The sequence below is a fragment of the Tachysurus vachellii genome, chromosome 1, assembly GCF_030014155.1.
Source record: "Tachysurus vachellii isolate PV-2020 chromosome 1, HZAU_Pvac_v1, whole genome shotgun sequence".
NCBI classification, from domain to species: Eukaryota; Metazoa; Chordata; class Actinopteri; order Siluriformes; family Bagridae; genus Tachysurus; species Tachysurus vachellii.
Genome location: NC_083460.1, coordinates 3,824,901 through 3,843,364, shown reverse-complemented (window position 1 = coordinate 3,843,364; position 18,464 = coordinate 3,824,901). Strand labels below are relative to the sequence as shown.

Genomic DNA, 18,464 nt, shown 5'->3' with positions numbered 1-18,464 from the left:
TTAGAGAGTGTGTAAGAGTAATAGTTTTCTTCTCACACTTAGCTAGTAAAGTTTTGAATTTTAACACCAGTTTTTCTTCTTGCCTTCTGGTGTAGTTGAAGAGATGATTGAAAACTCAGCCTGAAATGTATTAGCTTTTAATTTTTATGGTAATGTTAAGACTAAATACACTCTCTCCCTGCATGAACAGTACTAATTGTATTTTTGTGATTAGAACGAATTTATTAGGATTGAAGTTTATATATTTGCATATAAACACCACACAGCCCCAGTGTTATGAGGAAGCTTGGGACTGGAGTGTAGTCTCTCCTACTGTGTTATGCAAGAAGAACAGATTAAAGAAGTGGATTCCAGGGAAGAATGAAGGACAGATGGGAAGTTTGTGTGTGTGTGTGTGTGCGTGTGCATGCGTGTGTGTGTGTGATATGTTGCTTCACGTGGGACATGTCTATTTTGATCACTCCCCTGTCACACAATATTATACATATTTTAATATTTATCATATTAATACTTTTTCTTGATGATTAGAATTTGTTTGTACACTAACATTATGAATACGGCCTAAAGCACAAAAGAGGAAATTCTTCCAAGGTCAATATTTAAAGCACCTGGTGCCAATTTCCTGTGGTTCCACAGTTCTTCATTAGAAAAGGTCAGTTTGTCTCAGTCGCTCTCTCCAAGCTGACAAAAGCTATTTTAGTTTTTTTAAAAGGTCACCAAATCTGCATATCACATCACAAAATGAAAACATCTAAAGCCACCTTAATCAGATCAGTGCCCACACACACATATATACAAACGCACACTTAGAGACACAGCATCAGGTCGTTTTAATTGCTCTAGGCGATGCAGCTGCACTCACACAATGCCCCATTGTGCCTCTTAGATTATTTCCTGTGACATACATCAGACCACACTCTGATTACTACAAATCACTGAACTGCTGTGTACAGCAACTCTCTCTCTCTCTCTCTCTCTCTCTCTCTCTCTCACACACACACACACACACACACACTCCTATGCACATGTCCCTTTGGAAAGCTGTTAACTGCTGATAAGCAGGTCATGAAAAGACAGGGCAGACAGACAGACAGACAGACAGATACTGTATATAGTCCATCACTTTGTGAGGCAGTCCAAATATTTTCCAGTAAACATTAGTTACACTAGTTCATTTAAACCAGTCTACATTTACCAGGTTATAACCATCCTGTGGTATCTTTGCTACCCATGTCATGCCTTTCGAAGTTGGAATCTGTTAGAAGTAAAGTTTGTTCTTATAAAATAACTTGGCGACAGTCTTTCCCTGGAACGTCCATTCATCACATGCTTGGCATCAACAAGCATCCTGGTAGGTGTGAGGAAAACAGGAAGTAAATAGGAGGGCTCTGTGACAAAGCCAGACATGCTCCTGGAGATCTACCATGCTGTAGAACTTAGTTCCAAGACACCTGCCTCTAATATAGTTTGGTAATAGCAGGACAGGAGTGTGTATTTACTATGGAAAGTTTCAGTGTCGCTTGTGGGGGTCAAAGCATAGTTATGTGGAATCAATCTATAATCAATAAACAACAAAAACAGTAAAAGGTCAAAACCAGGAAGTAAACAAGACTAGGAATGAAGACAAATGACTAAAGAAGTAACACCTAACAGGTGAACACAATAGAATAACAAACCACACAAAAGCATAGTGTGTCTAATTTCTCATGGAAGTGGTTATGAATTCAACACAACCATTCTACTAGCAGAACTGAGTGCTTTCTTCGCATATAAGCTCTTTACTTTGACCTTCACTATGGTCAGGTCTCTGTGGACCACTTTCCAGCTTCACAATGCTCACTCCAAACCATTATCAGCACACTGATATGCATCAATACTCAATACTTGACATTTTTTAGACAGCAGTTCTCACCCGATGCAGAATTTCCACTAGAGCTCAATTAAACACGATTAATTAAGCCCTGTAATGATGAATATGGGTTTTTGGTTTTAAAAGCCTTGTCACAAGGTCTAAAGCACTTACTGAAGGACGCACTTCACACAACCACTAAGCCACCGTGCCACCCTGTTTAAACTCTGTTTAAGAAAATCTGTGCTAGAAATTCCAAACAAAATCACATAACACTTTGTCTTTCTAGCCACACTGTTGCTCCTGTACACAGCTACGCTGGCAGGAGCTAGCAGCTAAATAAGGTAAGCTTGTAGATTTTCCAGCTAACAGCTTACTTACAGTAAGTATGGTATTTAATGAGCATCATGAAAATTTAAGGTTTATATTCTTTATATATTCCAGACAATAAGCTTGTCGAATCTCTGGTTAGTAATCTGCAGAATATAAGATAGCTTTATTCAAGTAGATTAGCATGTAGGTACACAATTTGATGTTTGTTAGCTATATTAAAGAGGACTAGCTTGTAGGTCCTCTGGCTAATAATAAATATGATAAATGTATAGAGGTAAAGGAAAACAGAACATTCTGACATCCCCAAAGCTGAATCCAATATAATTCCAATCCAATATAAAAAATGTTTTTTTATTTGCAAGCTCACGCAAGGGAGGTGAAGGAGATTACAAATTTCTACAGGTAACTCCCAGCCAAACATTATTTCAAGCCAGGGAGAGCATCTAATAAAAGAGAATTTGAAATGAAAATGAAACAAAATGGATTTAATCAGACTTCCAACAAGACCCTTTTTGTAGGAAGATAAATTGTGATAAACCGACTGGAACGAATTGTTATCTGCATCATTTTTGCAAGCTCCTTAAACCTTTTTTACGTGCTTCACCTAAATAAAAATTAATATGAACTTATATTAGGAATGTACTAATCAAATCCATTCAGGCTGTAACTTGGCATAGCTTTAGATCATGACACATCCAGGGTCAGATATGCCACATGAAACCTGTATGAATGTCCACTTTTTTGCATCATTAACCTCAGGAGACACAGCAGAGCTCTAGTAGAGGATGGATGGCCGGCTGTGATGGAACGAAGGGTTATGAAGCACTACTCAGTAATTCGCAATTTGGTGTGAAGGGTTATGATTACATTACAGATTGAATTGTGTCACTAATCACCAGAGCATCACTGCAAGGAGTTGTTTTTCTTCCAAGGCTGGTTTCCAGAAAGAACATGACAGATCGATATTATATGTTCATTTAAATAGATGAGTAAATCATCATTTTAGATAAGATTGCACTTATATACAACCTCGTGATAAATATCACTGCCATAAAAGGTGCACCATAAACAATCCTTGTTAAATCTGACAAGCAGCTTGACTAGGTAGAATCAGTCTGTTTAGCTAGAACTTACCAAAAAAAAAATCCTGTTCCCACTATAACCATCAGATTTGAGCAGCTAGAACCTGCTTGGCCAGTCAGAATGAATCTGGCAAAAACCAACCTGAACTAAACTAAAATCAACCTGAACCATTTTGACCAGTTAGAATCAATATGTCCAGATCTATGTTGAAATAATATACTACCATACTATAATCATCAGCTGACCAGCTAGAACAGACTGAAAAGGTCCAAAACCATATTACAACCATCAGGGGTGACCAAATAGAACCAACCTGAACCATCATGACCAGCTAGAACCAGGACGAAAGGATCCAAAACCCTTCTAAAACTCTGATCTGACCAACTAGTACCAGCTTGATGAGCTAGAACCAGCTGGACCAACTAGAACCCTTCGGACCAGCTTGAAAGTGTCCAGACCAAACTATAAACATTAGATTTGACCAGCTAGAACCAACTTAAACTATCCTGACCAACTAGAACCAACCTGAACCATCATGATCAGCTGGAACCATTCTCACCAGCTAAAAACACCTTGAAACCACCAACACTGACCATCTGAGTTTTTTCTTCAAGAGGGATATTAATGAAAAACAAACCAATTATGATCAGAAATAATCAAACAAGCAGGGGTCTTAACTGAGACTTAACTGGCATCTGTTTTCGAGATCTTATCACAAAATTCTATTTATAACACTGAAGAGAACTGACTATAAATGAAGACTGATTAAAATTCCAAACAGCAAAAGAAAAAGGAACTTTGTATAGATAAGATCCAGCTACTAGTTTTGCTAAATGGTTTCATTTGTTGTTCACCATGGTAAAAAATTTCTTTGGGTAAAATAATATGCTTTCGATATTCTTTTCAAAATAAAGCATTTTTAAATTTAAATTTCTATTGTCTAATCTAGCTTTATGTTTAAACATGTTCCCCAAAGATTATTACTTTTTTTATTGATTATTATTAATTATAATCACTCACTCACTCACTCATCTTCTACCGCTTATCCTAACTACCTCGGGTCACGGGGAGCCTGTGCCTATCTCAGGCGTCATCGGGCATCAAGGCAGGATACACCCTGGACGGAGTGCCAACCCATCGCAGGGCACACACACACACACTCTCATTCACTCACGCAATCACACACTACGGACAATTTTCCAGAGATGCCAATCAACCTACCATGCATGTCTTTGGACCGGGGGAGGAAACTGGAGTACCCGGAGGAAACCCCTGAGGCACGGGGAGAACATGCAAACTCCACACACACAAGGCGGAGGCGGGAATCGAACCCCCAACCCTGGAGGTGTGAGGCGAACGTGCTAACCACTAAGCCACCGTGCCCCCCAATTATAATCACTTGGCTTCAAACAATATCTCTCTTTGTGAAAAGACTTTGCTTAAAAGTTACGAATTTGCGAATGTTAGATTCTTTTGTCTAGCAATGCTTAAAGAAAAATAAGCAAAATGAAAAATGTTAGCTAGCTTACTAGGTTCCATTAGCAATTTTCTCAGTGTGCACTGGGTTGTGTTGGGACATTTCCTACATGGCCATTCTTGTAAACGTTTCAATTGAATTGCTTTCAATGTTAGCGGAATAACCTATAATGTACACTAAGTCAGCAAGTTTAGCTAAGGTGCAATCAATCAATCAATTTGGCTCCTGCAATGGGTAGGGGGGGTGTCCCATCCCTGTGCGTTGAGCCGACCAGATGAACTGGTTGTTTCCAGCACTGACGGTCTTGTGCCAGCTGCTCTGCATCCTCTATAGCAACTCCTTGTTGTTGAAGGTCGCCCGCAAGGACGTCAAGCCATCGGGTGCGGGGTTTACCTCATGGTCGTCTCCAGCCTGCAGCCCTCGGATCAAACTGGAGAACAGCTCTCGTCGGATGGTCAGAAGGGAGGCGGAGGACATGGCCAAGCCAGCGGGTGCGACGTTGTGTGGCCAGGGAGGATGCTCTGGGCTTGCACGTACACTGTGAGGTGGCAGCCCCACCGACCGACTATCCTGCGGAGGGCTAACAACCCACCCAGGAGAAACCTCTTTTGTTACGAAACCGATCAGAGAAAGAAACTGGACTTAGCTAAGGTGGCTAAGATGAAATCGCTTTCTATATTTTCTATGCATTAAATGATGGCAAGCTTGGATAACTAAGCTTTTCTTTTGAGGTTTAGTTAATCCTGCAAGGTTATTATTTTATTGGGTAATTACATTTGGCAGTTTAATACGTGATACGTTACTAGTAGTTATTGTATTAATGTTCCATGATAGCTAACAGTCAAATAACAGGCATGCTGTTACTAGAAAATAATCAATAATTGGTTAGCATGTTATGGTCAGATAACCAAGTATTATATCAAACAATAATCTGTTTATTGTTAATCTCTGCCTACATGGCGTTGCCTTGCAGCCATAACTACTATCAGAGTTAGTAGTAGAAAACTAATCAGCTAATTGTGTGGTAAACTTTGTGGTAAAAAAAATTACTTTACAATGTCACACACTACACTCTTCTTTCCACACATCTCCTCGACCTTTCTGAGTGAAATACCTCTCACAATCATGACAGCATGAACTAGCAGCTAATCAGAGAAGCACGGCATCAGGGAGGGGGCGTTCACACACCTGCACCCGCAAAACAGCTGGGAACACCTGGCTTACTGGGAAGGCGAAAAGCAAGAGAGGACAGGAGAGTCGGATAGAAGACGAATATAATTAAGGCTGGATGAGGGGTTTATTTGAACTGGGTAATTACCCTCGATAATGATCAGGTTCAGAAGGAGAAAAAGGGGAAGAAAAGTGGGGAAGTATGGAAAAGGACAAAAGATCACACAGAGAAAATGTGCATGTGTGTGTTTTAGCAAAAGACGTTTAAACCCTGTCAGTGGCCAGAGGGAAAGTTTTCCACCGTATTCATCTGCAATTGATTTTGGCAGAATGTACGTGCAGGATTTCACAAGGAAATTCTGGCAGAGATATGCATTATGGTTTGGAGGCGGGAATCATTTTACCCTTAAAAAAAAGGGTTTATAAATAAACGAAAACAGGATTTAGACATAAACGAAAACAGGATTTGATGTAAACAATGTCAGACGTACGGTATAAGCAAAAACAGGATTTTGACTTAAACAAATCAGGCTTCAGACGTAAATGATAAAAGACTTTCGACCTAAACAGAAACTGAATGACATAAGCAAACAGTGTGCTTTATGTGTTATACCATTTGGTTACAGCTCCGCAGTTAAGTCAGGAAGAACTAACATTCGACGTTACATAAGTGTGTGTGTGCGTGGTGTTTTTTTATGCTAGTCTGGATGTGTTAAAGCAAGTTAAATTAAGTGCCCCTGCTGCTGCACTGTGTGGAAACATTTAGTAGCAAAGCTGAATGAGGTGTATTGTGGTTCGCACTGAGTAATCAGGACTTCCTCATGCTGAGAATTAAGTTTGGCGAGCGTCATCCTGAACGCCGTGCCTCGAGCCAGGTTTAGCCGCACGTCGACAGATGATTAATCATGAATAGAAAAGAAAAAGGGCTGCGTGTTTGCTTTTACCAAACCTCTCAAAACCTTAGGAGTGGCCGAGGCCCTGAATTCCACTGTAATCTGCGTCAGTGAGTGCACTTGGGATTAGTTTGCAACAACAGAACACCTCAGAGCCCACCTCAGACTGCCTGATCAGCATGTTTCCTCTGGCTTGACTAACTTCTGGCTCTGCTTTCTGTTATTAACGTATTTCACATTACAGTAAACCTCTCATGTACAGTTTTTATTGTTTTTATCTTACTTTGATTATGTTTGACTTGCCGCCAGCTTCCCTTTTTCTCGTTCTCTTTTCCATTAACTTACTGCCATCCCTTCAATTAGCCCTATTAGCATCGTCCAACAAGGAGAGCGTCACTTGATTATGTAAAGTGTATACAAGTGTGTGAGTGTGTGTATAATATCCCTAAGCCTTGATTGCTTGTATGACGTGCAGCTGTGAGATCTCTGCTAGTACCCTTTTGCTGCATGAGCTTCTGTACTCTCTAGAGCTATGTTTATTCAAGAGGGGGGCAGATGTTCAGGTGTGCTTGCAGGTGGACAGCTTGTCCTGCACCTGAATGTACAGCATCCTATTTGGACACGTTAATGAAACACTTATAGTCACCGCTGTCAGCTGTGCAGGGAAAAGAATTTGCACAGACATTTTTCACTCAATTTAGCAGTAGAGAGTTTCTACTTTTGCAGGTCTCGCCTCATCAAACATCATCCGGGATTCCGGAAGGATGATTACTGAACGCCCCCAAGGCTGACACAGCCTCTTTGCGAATTACTGAGTAGTGCTTCTGAAAAACTATAAAGCCATAGCAAAGCTGGATGAGTTTTATCTTGGCAAAGACCAGCATGAAATCAACATTTTAAGTAAGTGCGAATGTCAATAGCTACAGGTCTGAAATGTGATTCCAGAGCAAAGTAGTTAAAATGGCCAATGACTGGCCAACTGTGTCAATCAAAACAGAATGACGCTAACCAATTGTAGGCATCTGTACGATCACGTAAGATGTAGAGGCTAAATAGAGCTTTCCTCTGAGTGTGTAGCTAATGCTGCCCTATGATGCCACATTAGCAGAAGTTCAAAAGAATTGGTGACTGATTTCACATTACTCAGTGTATGCACATTTTAGACTTTACATTTGTAGCTGTTGTATTACAGAGGAGAGTTATCCAGATTCTAAAAACTGATTCTATAACCATCCATCTAGAACCAACCTCAACTATGCTGACTAGCTAGAACGAAACTACACCACCCTGACCAGCTAGAACCAACATGAACCATTCTGATCAACTAGAACCAACCTGAACCACCCAGACCAACTACAATCAACCTGAGCCATCCTGAACAACTAGAATCAACCTGAACCATCCTGAACAACTAGAATCAATCTGAACCATCCTGACCAGTTAGAGCCAGCTTGAAGTTCTCTTACTAGCTAGAACCAACCTGAACCACCCAGACCAACTACAAACAACCTGAACCATCTTGATTAGCTAGAATCAAAACCAATTTTCCTTACCAACTAGAGCCAACCTGAACCATCCTGACCAGCTAGAACCAACCTGAACCATCCTGACCAGTTAGAACCAGCTTGAAGCTCTCTTACTAGCTAGAACCAACCTGAACTACCCTGACCATCTAGAGCCAACTTCAACTTCTCTTACCAGCTAGAAACAACCCGAACCATCCTGACCAGTTAGAGCCAGCTTGAAGTTCTCTTACTAGCTAGAACCAACCTGAACTTCCCTGACCAGCTAGAACCAGCCTTAACTATCCTGACCATCTAGAGCCAACTTGAACTTCTCTTACCAGCTAGAAACAACCCGAACCATCCTGACCAGCTAGAACCAACCTGAATCATACTCACCAGCGGTCCAGCTACAACCTGTCTGAAAGGGTTCAACACCATACTATAACCATCAGCAAGACTCAACTCAGCCAGCCAGAATGAATCTGACCAGCTAGTAGCAACCTAAACTATCATGACCAGCTAGAACCAGCAGGGCCAGCTATGACTCTGCTGACCAGAAACAACCAACCTAGAATTGTCCAAAACCCACTATAAAAATACCAAAGCTGATCATCTGAGACTGGTGACAAGCTACATCACATCCATAACCTTTATTTGACAATTTAGATGTGCATCAAAGTGCGCAAACATTGGGAGAAGACGACTATCAAGCAGTTATAGTGAATAGCAAGTTATACGAGGCGTTACTCTCTTATCTGCAGCTGGCATTGATGTAAGGAAATGGCCCGAGAGATTGTTCCGGAATGTTCTTTGGTCATATATTAAACAAGACACAAGAGCTAAGATGCTGACCTCAGCTTGCTCAGCATCAAGAAATGTAATAAATTTACTTCATTGTAGCTCATCTTTTATTGATTTCGATCTCAACCTCACAGTCATCCTTCGTCCCCATCCTGCATTATCCTTCTCCCTCTCCATCCCATACTTGTGTGCACGTGTTGCGTCTACTCACACACACATACTGTATTTGTCTTGTTGCATTGTGTCAGTAATAACACAGTCCCTAAATTCTCTGCAGCCAATTAGGCTGCCATAATTACCCAGAGCCCCATTGAGCTGTCCATCATAGGCAAGCGACACAGGAAGTCAGCAAAGGGAGCTCTATGCTGAGCCCGCCCCCTGTAGCCTGACCAATTAAACCCACTCCTGTTCTCTAATATTAGCCCAGGCCCCTCTTCCTCTCTCTCTCTCTCTCTCTCTCTCTCTCGCTCTCTCTCTCTCTACTTCCTATCAACAATAGTGGAGCTCTTGGCAACCACCACCACATATTTGTTCCCAACAGATGTCCCTTTAAAACAGCATGACACATCAAGAACATATGGGATGTGATTAGTATCCCTTCTCCACCACTGAACCTGATACATCTGATCTGTCATGCGATATTGTAACAACGGAATCAATGGGAGACATAATCGAATACGTAACTTGCGTAAAATCTAGGTGCGCTAGTTTGATATATTTTGCACTGAAAACTTACGCATGTGGGGATGTGGCAGCTTAGTGGTTAAGGCATTGGATTACCAATCATTTACATTTACATTTACATTTACAGCATTTGGCAGATGCCCTTATCTAGAGCGACGTACATAAGTGCTTAAATCTCTAACATTGAATACATTAATGCTGCCTCAAAAGGTTACATACTTAAGATACCATGGGTTTAAAACGTGCTCAGAGTTACAATGAAAAAGTGTCAAAGGTTTTTTTTTGTTTTTTTTTTTTAAATGCAAAAGATAAGGAAAGAAGTGCTAGTTGAAGTGTTTCCTGAATAAGTAGGTCTTCAACCGCCGCTTGAGAATATCCAGTGACTCAGCTGTCCGGACCTCTAGGGGAAGTTCGTTCCACCACCTTAGTGCCAGAACAGAGAAGAGTCTTGTAATATACTTGCCTCTTACCCTGAGAGATTGTGGAACCAGTTGAGCAGTGCTGGTAGATCGGAGGGTGTGGGGTGCAGTGCGAGGAGTGATGAGGGCTTTGAGGTAAGAGGGAGCTGGTCCATTTTTGGCTTTGTAGGCCAGCATCAGTGTTTTGAATCTGATTCATGCAGCTACCGGAAGCCAGTGGAGGGATCGCAGCAGCGGGGTGGTATGTGAGAACTTTGGCAGGTTGAAAACAAGCCGTGCAGCTGCATTTTAGATCATTTGCAGAGGGCGGATTGCGTTCATAGGTAGACCAATCCAATCAGAAGGTTGTGAGTTCAAATCCTACCTCCACCTAACTGCTACTGCGGAGCTAGGGTTAGGTTTAGGGTTAGGATAGATCAAGGCCCTTAACCCTTAGTTGTATATGAGCCAAAAATGTAAGTTGTTCTAGATAAGGGCGTTTGCCAAAATGCTGTAAAGGTTCCCAAGGTATCAGGTTGAAGGAGGTGAACAAAATAGTCATGTGAATCTAAGGTTTCATTAGTCTAGGATATTTGTTTAAAGTATTTTGCAAACCAATAAAATTTGTACTAACATCTAGCTCGTAGATAAAAAGAAAAAACGTTACAAATAAGGTCACACCCACTTTGGTTTGAATCCAAATACCAATACAGATATCTAGAGCACTAATCAGACACAGATAGTGGTTTCTCTGTTAAACCCCTTGTCTACTCGGGCATGTTCATAGCGGGGTCGTACAACAACACGACACTAAGTGCAGACCCATTTCGTTTCCCATCAGAAACACATGAACAAAAGGACAAGCCTTGCTTTTATCTTCAGACAGGAAAGTGAAAGGGGATCGCTCAGTTCATGTAAAAGGCAGGAGGAGACACTACAATGAATGAGAAGAAATTTGCTCACAAAGTCTAGATGAGACAAAAGCATGCATATATAGACAAATAGCCTACAATGTCAAAACAGACCGAAAACACAAGGTGAATTCACAAGGGCGTGAAGTTTCTGAAGCATCTTCTCAAATATTTATCATGTCAATAAGAAATTACGTTTTCTTTACCCCAGAGTGAAATGTGATGGTGAAAAAAGATTTTATTTCCATAATCACTGTATAGATTGAGCCATCGATTCACAAATGGCTCAAAGTAAAAATAAATAAATATAAATAAAGGTATAAGAATTCCAGAAGGCGTAAGGAAATCCCTGCTTCTCATCCCTCGGCCGCTCCGACTGCCTTACCTCTGTGACGTCTTCTTGTACTTCCTCCTGTAGCAACACAGAAACATATGGAACCAATTTAATCCAATCATTAGTGAGCAAGCATGTATATTTTACATAATAATGAACATGTAATTAAACAGAAACCCCAGTCTGATGCCAAACACTGCTAAAGTTAGCAATACTTTAAAAAAGTCATTATTAGCTGAAAGCTCATGATGAACACGTGAGAGTTAAAGTTTAATTCAGAAAGCCTTGTACCCGGTAGCAATGACAGTCTACCAGGTTGAGGACTTTAGCCTGGGGTTTTTCATTCATTCATTCATCTTCTACCGCTTATCCGAACTACCTCGGGTCACGGGGAGCCTGTGCCTATCTCAGGCGTCATCGGGCATCAAGGCAGGATACACCCTGGACGGAGTGCCAACCCATCGCAGGGCACACACACACACTCTCATTCACTCACGCAATCACACACTAGGGACAATTTTCCATAGATGCCAATCAACCTACCATGCATGTCTTTGGACCGGGGGAGGAAACCGGAGTACCCGGAGGAAACCCCCGAGGCACAGGGAGAACATGCAAACTCCACACACACAAGGTGGAGGCGGGAATTGAACCCCGACCCTGGAGGTGTGAGGCGAACGTGCTAACCACTAAGCCACCGTGCCCCCTGGGGTTTTTAATTTTTTTACTTTTTTTTTTTTAGGACTGCTATCTGTCCTGAACTCCAGGTTAGGTCTTTTTGACACTGCACTGCTGTAGCGTTCGAGCAACTCCAACACACTTCCCATAAACCCCCACACGTCATCTCTCATCTGATCAGCACAGTGCATCAGCAGAGACTAAGATTGCTAATGAACGACTGCTTTCTCTCTCTCTCTCTCTCTCTTTCTTTAAGCTCTCAGCTCTCATTAATATACCGTATTTTCCACACTATGAAGCGCACCGAATTATAAGGCGCAGTCTCAATTACGGGGTCTATTTCTGTACTTAACCCATACATAAGGCGCACCGTATTATAAAGCGCATGCTAAAACATACGGTCTACAAAAAAGGTAACGGAAGCAAAACAGTGTGTTTAGTTGAACTTTATTCTACTATTTAACAATACAAACACATTATTTTTTAATCAATCTTCTCCCACAAATCCATCAAAGTCCTCGTCTACTAGCATGTCTCTTCACTGGTGCCATTTTCAGGGGTCCTTAGACAAACAAATGTTGTCTTCTTCTTCTTCTTCTGATTTTAATTGGCGGATGGCAAACCAACTTAAGGTGCATTTACCGCCACCTACTGGACTGGAGTGTGGAGCGCATAATGGTTAGGAAGAAACAAATGTTGTTTTGCAACATACCGGTAGTATACCTACCTACCGGAGGCGTGGCGGAGGTAAGCGTACGTACTGTACGTATTACGTAATGTTTTCTGATTGGTTTATTGCTGCCAGCGTACGTAGTGTACGTATTACCTCCCTGTGTCAGCGGGAAATGATCCGACAGTCAATCAAGCGGAGCGCTTACCAAAGTCGCACAATAACATTTTTACAGATTTTTGGAACTCAGTGCACACATAAGGCGCACCGGATTATTAGGCGCACGGCCGATTTTTGAGAAAATTTAAGGCTCTTACTGAAGGTGCGCCTTATAGTGTGGAAAATACGGTACTGCACACTTACAGAGATATATACATGTGATATACATATACATGTGAATATTTGCATTTTGCATCCACCAGATACTGGACATGTGTGATTGTGTGTGTGTGTGTGTGTGTGTGTGTGTGTGTGTGTGTGTGTGTGTGTGTGCTTCTTGGGCTTTCTGGAAAATTTCACTATTACTATTTTACTAAAAACATTACTACTTGCATTATACTACAGTGATCTGCTTTGCTGCATCATGTAACTAAGGATTCCTAATAATTAACCCTTTTACAACGGAGGAATTGATTTCAACTTGAATTATTTTATCATCAGTCGCATGTCTGATATGAAACGAGTCAGGACTCTGTCGGCCGTCAGCACAAGACGTGTGTTTTTTTTCCTCTGTTGATAACTTTACACAGAATTTTAGTGGTAGATAAATACCTTCAAATGCGAGGTGTTTATGAACAAACACTCAGAGCATCTCAGAGAGCAGAAATGGGTTTGATATCATCATTTACTGTAACGTAACGTAAAAAACTTATTTTTTTGCGTTTTTCGAGTGTTTCTATGAATATATTAACCCCTAGTAGGCTAAAGAAAAAAGAAATACTTATAAAAAAAGTACATATTCTTAAAGTACTGAGTGTCTACTTTCATATGAGCTTCATATGAGATTGAAGGAATATCAAGAACAGTTTTTATTACATTTAAAGCTAATTTTAAAAGCAGGCGTGGTTGGGGTGGGGTGGGCGTGATGTTGTGGAAGGGGTGGGGTTGGATGGGGGATTCATTCATTCATTCATCTTCTACCGCTTATCTGAACTACCTCGGGTCACGGGGAGCCTGTGCCTATCTCAGGCGTCATCGGGCATCAAGGCAGGATACACCCTGGACGGAGTGCCAACCCATCGCAGGGCACACACACACTACGGACAATTTTCCAGAGATGCCAATCAACCTACCATGCATATCTTTGGACCGGGGGAGGAAACCAGAGTACCCGGAGGAAACCCCCGAGGCACGGGGAGAACATGCAAACTCCACACACACAAGGCGGAGGCGGGAATCGAGGAATTGATGTGGAACGTGCTAACCACTAAGCCACCGTGCCCATGGGGGATTCATTTTCTATTAATTTTTGACAGCTGGAATTTAAATCATATGGCTTATTGTAATACTGTACGATTCTACAGCATAGTAATGACTTATTATCAACCTATTAGAGATGATAATGTTTCTATAATGAAAGTTTTCAATGAGTTGTATAAAGTGAACATACAGTATAGCTGGAACTTTTAGGTTTGTCCACCACATGAAAGTCCTCAGGATGGAGACGGTTACGTTTTGCATTTTCTCGCTGACAAAACAAGTTGAATTTTGTCTTATTTATTTTAAAACTATTAAAAGAAAGGCTCGTCAGATACATACAGTACAGTACATATGTGATTTGTAGCTGTTCCAGAACTCCGGTTTCCTCCCCCGGTCTAAAGACGTGCATGGTAGGTTGATTGGCATCTCTGGAAAATTGTCCGTAGTGTGTGATTGCGTGAGTGAATGAGAGTGTGTGTGTGTGTGCCCTGCGATGGGTTGGCACTCCGTCCCGGGTGTATCCTGCCTCGATGCCCGATGACGCCTGAGATAGGCACAGGCTCCCCGTGACCGAGGTAGTTCAGATAAGCGTTAGAAGATGAATGAATGAATGAATGGTCTAATGTATTTGGCACAAATGGAAAAATCAACAATCACAAAAAACCTGCTGCAAAAAGTTTCTGGAAGGACTGATGACAAATAAAATATAATCGCTGTGGTTTAACACGAATAAAACATTTTGTGTCTGTGCTCATTATGGTCATCATCCAGTACATGAAACCAGTACAACCAGATGACTATTAATTTCCTTTTTTTTATCCCACACACTAGCTCCTAACTGGTATATTAGATATCCATCAGCACTCAGCACCAGGGGAAACAGATAAAGAATGACAGAGAGTCAGAGATAACAGAGTGCCATGAGTCAAACTGAACCACCACTAAAGTGCTGATAAAGATCTCTGAGCCTCAGCAGAAACGAGAAACGAATCTGTAACGTCTCGCTCAGGACTCAAACTCTACCGTAATCGGAAAAATAATATCCAAACGGCTGCGATCTGAGAGAACGGTATGTTCATCCTTCAATTCTCCCTCGACTCTTTTTATCTTTACACACGATTGTCCCTCATCTCATAGGAAAGTCACGTTATTAAGAGTAAAAATAGACAATTCTGGAAATAAACGTCTTGGGAAGTAAGCAAAAGGGAGCCGGATTTTTTTACACCATTTGTTTTTGCTTTGGAGGTGAGATAATGAAGTGATGCTCCCTGGACGCTGAATGGGGGAGGGGGCGGAGTTCATGGAAGCGGGAGGCGGGGTTTACAGTGTGTGACGGAGGTTTAGATGCGGATCGTGAAAGAATTGCGCGGGTTCCTAGTGATGTCATTTCATTTCATTCGCTGTTGATCTCAGGAGCTTAAGGATCCCTGCGATGTTGCCAAATTCCAAGTTTTTTTTTAAGAATTCCAGGTCTATTCCTACATGATTGGTCTGGTGGTCTGTCACGATAATCATGTAGTCGTGATCTCATCTACATCATCGTAATCCATGTCTGGCAGATCACGTATGTACACTCTTTTAAAAAAAACCCATAAAGCCTTAATAATCTGAACCGTGGTATTTTTCTTGTTTTGTTTTGTTTCTCGTGAAGGTTGTACGAACTGAGCGTTTCTTAATTACTGACGGTTTCAGAAGAAGCTGAGAAACCTTAGATACATGAAGTGTTCATGAAGATCTTTCTGTCTAAGAATATCTGAGCAAAGAAACTGTTAGAACATTCATGATTATCTACATAAAAACCATTAAATATATTTATTCGACCAAAAAAAAAAAACCTTAGAGGATTTGTCAAGGGTTAATATGTACAGGTACGGAAGCTTACTAAAAAGGGAAGAAAAAAAGACACACTTTCTAAGACACACACCCACTAAGACCTGTCAAGAAGTACTCACAGTCCACGGAGCCGCAGCCAGATCTTCTCAATCTGGTCTGGTTGGAGGTACTTCAGCGAAGTGCTCTCAAACTCCTCGATCTCTTTGGTGGGAGACTCCATGGTGAAGTTAATCCGGAGCAAGAGAGACGACAAGAACGTGTGAAAGAGAAAGAGAACGAGAACGACAGGACAACCCGAGTCCCCTTTTCAGTGCAGCTGTGGCCCGGACGCTTGCTAGGGCAACATCCTCCGCCCCGGTCTTCCTCCTCTCCTCCTCCTTTCCCTTGTCCTGTTACTGTGCTACTCTGAGCTGTGTTCAGGAGTTGAGGGTTGTGAGTGTGTGTCTGTGTGTGTGTGTGTGTGTGTGTGTATGTGTGTGTTTAGACCAAGTCAGAGCGCACTTGAGGAGCAGGAAGTGTAGAGCAGAGCAGAGCTGTGTGTGTGAGAGAGAGAGAGAGAGAGCGTGAAAGAGAGAGAAAGAGAGAGAAAGAGAGAGAGAAAGAGAGAGAGAAAGCACTCTCTCTCTGTCGCTGTGCAGAATAATGTAGTCTACTGATCCAAGCATGAGCGAATGGGGCAGAGGGAAGAAAACAGTACGTGCGCGCACGAGAGAGAGAGAGAGAGAGAGAGAGACGGGGGGGTGGGGGTGGGTGGGTGAGGGAGGAGTTTAGGGTGGAGTAGAGGACCACTGGCACTGACTGCAGGGTGTAGTGAGATCAATATATTTAATTCATCATGGAGAGTGAAGGCTGAAAAAAAGAGGTGAATGAATGATAACAGCTTTCAAAACGAGGGGAAAAACATCCTGAGGGTGAATTAAAGTCAAGTGCAGAGTTGAGTCCTAACACTAAAGGATTGTCTCACACACACACACACACACAAACACACACACAAACACACACACACACATCTGGATGTTTTAGAGATTTGGTCCAATCTTTCTTCATTCTTTGAATAAAATAAGAAAAAATTAAATATATAGAATATATAATTATTTAGAATGTGTAAAAAATAAAAGATGAACATTTTAAGTCACCTGACACACAACCCTGGACAACAGTGCATATATATATATATATATATATATATATATATATATATATTTTTTTTTTTTTACAATTAACAAATATCATAAATGTAGGCGTATTTCACCGTACTTTATTTGACTGTTTGTGTCGTTTAAAAAAGTTTCCTGTCCTTTCAGCGAACAATTTTGCATATTTCAAGCATTTCTTCTAGAAAGAAGCAACACGATCTGCTAATAGAACAAAACCATCTAAACTTCATCTATGTTCAAATGATGTACAAAAAAAACAGGGATATTAATTGACTTGAGATAGATAGATAGATAGATAGATAGATAGATAGATAGATAGATAGATAGATAGATAGATAGAGAGTGAGAGTGTGATAGATAGATAGATAGATAGATAGATAGATAGATAGATAGATAGATAGATAGATAGATAGCATGTTTATGTATATGAATGTTTGAATGTTGATTATGTAACTTTTGTTACCACAAAAAAGGGAGTGGGGGGAGATACAAACCAGTGTTAATCAGTGAACAATAATGAGGCAGTAAATGGGGCTTATTGTTATTATTGTTATTATTGTTATTATTATTATTATTATTATTATCCGCCATCTTGAAAAAAAACCCTGCCTGGTAGGCCCGCCCCATTGAGTGCATTAAATGTCCAACATTCCACACGTGTGTGTGTGTGTGTGTGTGTGTGTGTGTGTGTGAGAGAGAGAGAGAGAGAGAATATAGTATATGTGACAATTTCGTTCAAATGCCTGTACGATTTTATTTTCATGATCCTTAAGCTTGAGAACGATCATTTACTGAATGAGACAAAGTTTTTTAATTTCATTTAATGGGCAAAACACACACACACACACACACACACACACACACACACACACACACACACACAAAAACTCCACTAATATTTTGACATCTGTCTTTATTTATGATGCATTTTGTCTTTCTGAATATTGTACTCATACTTGGTGACACCCCTAAATTTGAGGAACTAAACTGTTTTGACCTTCTTTTTTTCAGCTCTTCCTTTTCACTCTAAACATTTTTTCTTCCTTCCTCTTTTCCATCGGGGTTTTCTTTTTGTTGCTTTGTTTTGTTGATATCTCTTTGCACTAAGATCTGGAGAATGACTCAGCTGTAGAAGCCTTTCAATTACACAATTCAGTGGCAGCAGGTGATAATGCCATGGGAAGTTACTACTCTGCTTTCATCTGTGAAGATGGAAGCTGTATGTGTGTGTGTGTGTGTGTGTGTGTGTGTGTGTGTGTGTGTGTGTGT

The 18,464-nt window shown here is 41.0% G+C and overlaps 2 protein-coding genes across 4 annotated transcripts in view; one reads left to right on the top strand and one right to left on the bottom strand.

Annotated features, from left to right (window-relative positions):
• The window catches only part of pde1cb (phosphodiesterase 1C, calmodulin-dependent b), a 98,055-nt gene that overhangs the window by 42,889 nt on the left and 36,702 nt on the right, over positions 1–18,464 (bottom strand). Inside the window, exons 1-2 of one of the 3 annotated variants that reach the window (XM_060868579.1) lie at positions 16,158–16,675; positions 11,490–11,516 (exon numbers count right to left, since the gene is read on the bottom strand). The exons of the other annotated variants lie outside the window; for them this stretch is intronic. Of the exons in view, the coding sequence (XP_060724562.1) occupies positions 11,490–11,516; positions 16,158–16,258 (128 nt within the window). The 5' untranslated portion in view covers positions 16,259–16,675. Of the gene's footprint in view, positions 1–11,489; positions 11,517–16,157; positions 16,676–18,464 lie in introns of those variants that run through there. 3 annotated transcript variants of the gene reach the window in all.
• Positions 1–18,464, top strand: part of LOC132844833 (protein THEM6-like) — a 261,817-nt gene that overhangs the window by 236,380 nt on the left and 6,973 nt on the right. The window lies entirely within an intron of this gene.